The 7,400-nt window shown below is 62.3% G+C and overlaps 1 protein-coding gene across 1 annotated transcript in view; it reads left to right on the plus strand.

The window, feature by feature from the left end:
• Window positions 1–6,962, plus strand: part of PRKD2 (protein kinase D2) — a 30,952-nt gene extending 23,990 nt beyond the window's left edge. Inside the window, exons 11-18 of the mRNA XM_026658866.1 lie at window positions 468–520; window positions 1,777–1,849; window positions 2,275–2,381; window positions 2,776–2,937; window positions 3,491–3,589; window positions 4,033–4,300; window positions 4,896–4,981; window positions 5,641–6,962. Of these exons, the coding sequence (XP_026514651.1) occupies window positions 468–520; window positions 1,777–1,849; window positions 2,275–2,381; window positions 2,776–2,937; window positions 3,491–3,589; window positions 4,033–4,300; window positions 4,896–4,981; window positions 5,641–5,856 (1,064 nt within the window). The 3' untranslated portion in view covers window positions 5,857–6,962. The remainder of the gene's footprint in view (window positions 1–467; window positions 521–1,776; window positions 1,850–2,274; window positions 2,382–2,775; window positions 2,938–3,490; window positions 3,590–4,032; window positions 4,301–4,895; window positions 4,982–5,640) is intronic.
• The last annotated feature ends 438 nt before the right edge of the window (window positions 6,963–7,400 follow it).

Here is a 7,400-nt window from a genome sequence, read left to right on the forward strand (position 1 = left end):
GGGGTCCTAAAGAGCATCACCTATCGGGTCACCATCACCGCTCCCTGCAGCGCTCTGGGTGTCTCCCATCCCAGTGCAGGCTGGTCCCTGTTTGGATCGTCTGGGAGCCCAGCCCGAAGCACCAGCATCCTGTCAGACCCTTCTGGGCCTAGCCAGGCAGCGTCCCAAGTGTGGGAGGTGATTGCCCTGCAGGGGGCGATGCCGATCTCACCTGGGGAACACCGAGCCGGTCCTGGGGATGGAGCTTGGCGTCCGCGTGGCTGGGAGGAGCTCAGTCCTCAGATGCTGCAGTTCCCTGGGGATCAGGGTTAAGGGCTGGGAAGGGGGCGGGGACTTGACACGCCATTCCCCATGTAGGATTTCATGCCCTGGACACAGTATACGGGGGGGGGAGGGGAATCCTGATTGGCTCAGGCCAGGCCTGCCTGGTGCCAGCTCCTAATCAAAGGCCCCTTTTCCCTTCCCAGGGCAGGCATCGCTCAGGATCTCCGTGTCCAACAGCCAGATCCAGGAGAACATGGTGAGTAGAGGCCACGCCCCCTCTCTTTCTGCCACGCCCCCTCTCTTTCTGCCACGCCCCTTCTCTGTGTATGTCCAGACCCAGGAGAACGTGGTGAGTAGGGATTCCCCCCACCCCATGGCTCTCTGTCTGTATATAAAGAGTGGAAACATGAACCAGCGGCTAAGGAGGAGAACAAAGGAATACCATGAGCATGTAGGGACAAAACCAGAAAGGCTAAGGCTCAAAATGAGCTACATTTAGGAAGCAACATAAAAGGCAATAAGAAGAGGTTGTATGATTACCTCAGGAGCAAGAGAAAGGTGAAGGAAAGTGGAGGCCCTCTCCTCCTTAGCTGGGAAGGAGAACTAATACCAGGTGACCTCAGGAAGGCGGAGGCATTTATGCCTCTTCTGCTTCAGTGACCTCTGAAAAGGTTAATTTGTGACCAGATACGTAACACAATTAATGGTAACAACAAAAGGGAAGAAGTGCAAGCCAAAATAGGGGAAAAAGGTTAAATAAGATGGATATATTCGAGTCGTCAGATGACATTCACCTGAGGGTACTTAAGTTGCTAGCTGAAGCAAAATCTCAGAACTGTTGACAATTATCTTTGAGAACTCCTGGAGCACGTCAAAGGCTTTGTGAAAGTCCAAGACCCAATCAGTCTTGTCCACATGCGTGTTGACCCCTTCAAAAAATTCTAATAGATTGGTGAGGCGTGATTTTCCCTTTGCAAAAGCCGTGTTGACTTTTCCCCAACATATCGTGTTCATCTATGTGTCTGATAATTCTGTCCTTTACTATAGTTTCAACCAATTTGTCTTAACTGGCCTGTAATTGCCTCTGCAGCCTTCTTAAAAACTCGGTGTCACATTAGCTCTCTGCCAGTTGTCTGGTTAGAAGCTGATTTAAGCGATAGGTTACCTACCATAGTTAAGTATCAGAGGGGTAGCACTTGCATCTGAAGAAGTGAGGTTCTTACCCACGAAAGCTTATGCTCCCAATACTTCTGTTAGTCTTAAAGGTGCCACAGGACCCTCTGTTGCTTTCTACCATAGTTAGTAGTTCTGCCATTTCATATTTGAGTCCCTTCAAAACTCTTGGTCCTGGTGACTTAGTACTGTTTAATGTATCAGTTTGTTCTGAAACCAAATCTATCAACACCTCAATCTGGGACCCCGCCTGTCTCTATGCCCCGCCCCTACATGTGATGGACACCCTCCCACCCACCCGGATGGGCCGACATGACCCTTTTTCTTGTGCCGTTGCAGGACATAGCCACAGTTTACCAGATCTTCCCAGACGAGGTCCTGGGCTCAGGGCAGTTTGGAGTTGTCTATGGAGGTGGGTTCAGGGGGAGGACGGGATGCAGGGCCTGCCACTGAGTACCTCTGGGGTGGGGTGCGGTGGGTGTTTGTACAGGGATCGCTCACCCAGCAGTGCACTGAGATGCAGCTGCCTCTGGGGTGGAGCGCGGGTGGGGGCTGTTTAATGGCTGCACAGGAATGCTGCAGACCAGTTCGGAAGGGAAATGGAAGAAGACTCCCATGTCCAACCCTATTTTGGGTAGGGGAGATTAGCTGGCTTGGGGGGTGGGGAATGGGACATGGAGCCTGTCACCTTTAGGGGGCGCTGGGTCCAATCTACCCCCAGGGTGGGGGACTGGCAGGGTCAGGGGGTGGGCAATGGGACACAGGGCCTCTCCCCTCCAGGGGGTGCCGGCTCCCCTGGGACGAGGACCCTAATGCCTCTGTTCTGGCCCCCGCCAGGGAAGCACCGTAAGTCGGGCCGGGACGTGGCAGTGAAGGTGATCGACAAGCTGCGTTTCCCCACGAAGCAGGAAAGCCAGCTTCGCAACGAGGTGGCCATCCTGCAGGTGAGAGGGGACGGACGGACAGACAGCGATGGCGCCCGGCTCCTCGCTCCCCCGCCCTGGAGAGAGCACACCCCCCACCTCCCATGGGGCCCATCTCGGGTGTCCTGGGGCTTGACTGGCTAAGGGGCAATTCTGAGAGCTGGCCCCGAGGTTGCTGCTCGTTGCAGTGAGTTGCACAGGTCTCAGCCCAGGTCCCAGCAGGGCAGGGAGACACGGGTTGAGCCGGCTGCTCTGGGGGAGGCTGTGCCGGGGGAGGCAGCACATGGGGCTAGGATTTGCCTGGAGCTGGGTGGCTCATGGGGGGTCACCAGCTCCAAGGGGGGGTGGGGCTGGCGGACGGGTGGATTCCCTGCCCCCTGCCCCCGCTTTTATCCCTCCTCTCCCCGGCTCCCAGAGCCTCCGCCACGCAGGCATAGTGAACCTGGAGTGCATGTTCGAGACGCCCGAGAAGGTGTTTGTGGTGATGGAGAAGCTGCACGGGGACATGCTGGAGATGATCCTGTCCTCGGAGAAGGGCCGGCTGCCCGAGAGGCTCACCAAATTCCTCATCACCCAGGTGAGACCCGCCCCCCCCCCCCAAGCTGCCCCAGCACCGCGGTTTGTCCCCGGGGCCACTGGGTGGGGGAGTTCACCAGGATGGACCAGGGGCATGCGGCTGTCTGTCCTGCTGGAGGGGACCGGCCCTGATCCGTGTGTCCGTCTGTCTGGAGGGGACCGGCCCTGAGCTTTGTGTCCGTCTGTCTGGAGGGGACCGGTCCTGATCTGTGTGTCCATCTGTCTGGAGGGGACCGGCCCTGCGCTGTGTGTCCGTCTGTCTGGAGGGGCTGAGCTCTGCTCGGGGCGTGTCTCTGCTGCCTCTGGGGTGGCCCAACGCAGCCTGGTCCCTCAGCTCCTCCCTGGGGTGGGCCACAGGGGGAACAGGCAGTGCCCCCTCCCTCCCCTCCAGCTGGTGGGGTCAGGCCTCCGCCCCCCAGGCTGCTCTCTCGCCCCTATGCCCCCGCCAGCCCCTGGGGGGTGCCCCCTGCTGGGTGGATGGGGGGAAGGGCCCCGTAAGCTCTTGGGGCAGCCCTGGCCCCACGTGCGATGTCTGACCTGCCCCGTCCCGGCAGATCCTGGTGGCCCTGCGGCACCTGCACTTCAAGAACATCGTCCACTGTGACCTGAAACCGGAGAACGTGCTTCTGGCCTCCGCCGAGCCCTTCCCCCAGGTGAGACCCCCTCCCCCCGGTTGGACTGCCCCTCCCCCCTCCATGTGACCCCTCCCCCACGTGAGATCCGACCCCCCCCCAGGTTGGACTTCCCTATCCCCCTCCATAGGGACCTCTCTCCCCAGGTACGACTGTGCCACCACTCTGCACAGGGATCCCTTCCCCCAGATGAGACCCCCCCAGTCCCCTCCACAGGGACCCCCTTCCCCCAGGTGAGACTCCTCCCGCCACTGCCCTCTGCAGGTACCCCTTCCCACTCCCTCTTCCCCTCTGCTGTTTCTGACACCCCCACCTCCCACTGTGGAGACCCCTCATCCCCCACAACTCCTGGGGCATTGGGGAGAGAGCCCCCCACCCCGCTCCCTGCAGCACAGCGCTCACTGGGGCATCGGGGCCAGGGGGAGAGCACCCCCTGCTGAGACCCCTCCCCCGGCTCCCCCCAGGTGAAGCTGTGTGACTTCGGTTTTGCCCGCATCATCGGCGAGAAGTCGTTCCGGCGCTCGGTGGTGGGCACCCCGGCCTACCTGGCCCCCGAGGTGCTGCTGAACCAGGGTTACAACCGCTCGCTGGACATGTGGTCCGTGGGCGTCATCATGTACGTCAGCCTGAGCGGCACCTTCCCCTTCAACGAGGACGAGGACATCAACGACCAGATCCAGAACGCCGCCTTCATGTACCCGCCCCACCCCTGGCGCCAGATCTCAGCCGGAGGTACCTGCCCGGGGGGGGAGGGGGGATCTCGGCCGGAGGGACCTGCCCGGGGGGGAGGGGGGATCTCGGCAGGAGGGACCTGCCCCTAGCGGGAGAGGGGGAGGGGAGATCTCGGCAGGAGGGACCTTCCCTGTGGGGTGGAGGGGGGATCTCGGCCGGAGGGACCTGCCACCGGAGGGACCTGCCACCGGAGGGGGAGGGGGATCTTGGCCGGAGGGACCTGCCCTGGGAGGTTGAGGGGGGATCTCGCTGGAGGGACCTGCCCCAGTGTGTGTTCTGGTTGGGAGGGGGATGTCTGTTACCTCCTAGTCGCAGGACCTAGCCACTACAACAGCTGGCTGTGGACACCCAGCTATGGGGTTTGCACCTCAAGGTCTAATGGCAGTGTGGGGGGAGCTCAGACTGCCTGCGAGGGGGCAACACCCCCAACTGACACCCCCATCCCTGCAGCACAGCACCCCCAGCAGGAAGGCCTGTGTTGCCGGGGCACCATACCCGCTATCCCCACACCCCGTGGCTTTCCCCAGGGCAGACTCGGGCCCTTCCCGCCCCCGCAGGCTGCTCCATGACTCCCCCGCGCTCTCTCCTCCTCCAGCCATCGACCTGATCAATAACCTGCTCCAGGTGAAGATGAGGAAGCGCTACAGTGTGGACAAGTCCCTGAGTCACCCCTGGCTCCAGGTATGTAGGGGTGGCCCAGCCGTGGCCTGACAGTCTTCCCCCAGACCCGGCAGCATCCCCCAGCCCTGCCCAGGTCCAGAGCCGTCACCTAAGGGAACGCTCAGGAGGACTGTCGCTATCGCTATGGAGAGGTGGGGAAACTGAGGCACGGCGAGGGGCTGGGACTTGCCCAAAACTTGCCCAAGGATCCTGTCTCCCAGCCCCCTGCTCTAACCACTAGACCCCACTGCCCTCTTACACAGCTCACAAGCCTACTGCCGTTGCCCCTGGGCCCAGTATGGTCCTGCAGCCGCTGCCCTCGGTTGCAGCAGCAGAAGGGATTATGGAGCCAGCTGGAGGTGGCGGTTCTCGTGCTCTCCAGCAGGGGGCAGCACTGACACACGCTCCAGCCGACCTGTTGCAGGGTGATTTTGGTGCTGTCCCCTAGGGGTCAGCCGACACATCCCAGCTGGCCCAGTGCAGGGCAGTTCTGGTGTTGTCCACCGGGGGGCAGCACTAACACATCCCAGCTGGCCCAGTGCAGGGCAGTTCTGGTGTTGTCCACTGGGGGGCGGTACCGACACATGCCAGCCAGCCCAGTGCAAGGCGGTTCTGGTGTTGTCCAGCAGGGGGCAGCAGTGATGCACCTGGTCCCTGTTAACCCGTTGCTGCCCCTGCAGGATTACCAGACGTGGCTGGACCTACGGGAGCTAGAGACCAAGATGGCCGAGCGCTACATCACCCACGAGAGCGACGACGCCCGCTGGGAGCAGTTCGCCGCCGACCACACCCTGCCCTACCCTGCCCACCTGCGGGCCCCCCGGGGGCCGCCCCCCGAGGAGGAGGAGGGGGAGGGGGAGCTGCAGGGCCTGACAGAGAGGGTCAGCATTCTGTGAGCCTGGCCCCCCCACCCCGTGGCAGAGAGAAGACCCCCTCCCCCAGCTCTGGTGGAGGGGGCGGGACAAGACGGACCCCTGGGGATGGGGTGAAGGACACCCCTGCTCCCGCTTTGTGCTGTGGGGACGTGGCTCCCTCTGCTGGCGCCAGAGCAGACAGGACGGCTCCCTTTTCCCGACTGGTGCACCCCCGCCCGGCTACCTGCACGCCCGCCCCTGCCCATGGGGGCCACTCTCAGGAGCCCCGAGCAGGCGCCCCTAGGGCTGAGGAGAGGCAGGTGGGGGCCCGGGGATGGGCTGGGGGCCCCAGGACATGGCGAGGGGCCTAGGCAGGGCGTGACGCCTGGCACAGCTGCTGAGGTCGCTTGGCGCCCGGCTGGACGGCCCTCGGATCCCATGGCGCCCCGGCCAGTGCAAGAATGGAATAGAAGAGGACGGGGTGAGAGGCCCAGGGCCTCAGGGAGGGGGCCTGGCAGGTGAGCCCAGGCTCCTGGGGAAGTGGGTGAGGGCCTGGCACTGTGATCGGGGGCTGAGGGCATGAGGGGGGTGGAGTCCCAGGCACATGTCAGGGACCTGGGGGTGGCTGAGGGGTCCCAGCGATGTAGTTAGGGGAGTGGAGGGAGGGTGCAGGATGTACTAGGCTTCTGTGGTTATGAAGGGGGGGTCCCAAGGGCGTGGGGTTGGTGTTAGGGGCCTAAGCTATGAGTGAAGGTTTTTGAGGGCATGGGGCCCCTCCCTGCACCCACTCTCCCTGGTCCATCACTCTGGGGGCAAAAGGGGAGGTCTCCATTTTGGGGAGCACAGAGGGAGCTGAGCCCTCCCCCTCCTGTCTTCAGCGGGGTAGAGGGGAGAAGTGTCCCCCTGCACCCCAACCCCTGCTGGCTCCAAGCCATCTTGGCCAGACCGAAGCCATCCTAGGCCGAGCCCTGCTGGATCTTGACGCCCTGCTCCACATGTGGCCTGCGTGGCCATGTGCATCCTGGCCCGTGCACACGCGTGTTCACGGCGGGGCCAGGGGACGGGCGAGTAACTGACGAGGCCGATGGAGCTGGGGCTGATCTACGCCGCCCTGCGGTGGATGCTCGTACAGGGACGTGTGTGTATAAATAAATAGTGAACAGAACCCACCCAGCCTGCCTTTGAACTGAAATGTGCGCGACCCCCTGCGCGGGGCAACACTGAGTCTCTCCCCCCCCCCACAGCTGGAACGGACAGGGTGGGTGTGATCGCCCCGCACTACAGCTAAAAGCCCCAGGTATTGCTAGGGGTGACCCTGCCCCCCGTAGGGCACGAGGTGCAGCCTGGCGCAGGGCTGGGTGGTCACGCTTCCTGAGGAAGCGCCTCCGAAAGTTTCAGATTTAGCCACACTCCGAAGTTATGCTCAGGAGCCAGGGGTTCTCATCCTGCCTCTCCCGCTGGCTGTGGGCAAGCCCCATCCCCGCTCTGTGCCTCCATTTCCCCAGCTGTACAATGGGGATAAAGACATGGTCCCTGCTTGATAAAGTGCTCTGAGCGCTCCAGAAGAAAAGGCCTCGATCCGAGTC

The sequence above is a fragment of the Terrapene carolina genome, unplaced genomic scaffold (genome assembly GCF_002925995.2).
Source record: "Terrapene carolina triunguis isolate 2854851 unplaced genomic scaffold, T_m_triunguis-2.0 Scaffold517, whole genome shotgun sequence".
Taxonomy (NCBI): domain Eukaryota; kingdom Metazoa; phylum Chordata; order Testudines; family Emydidae; genus Terrapene; species Terrapene triunguis.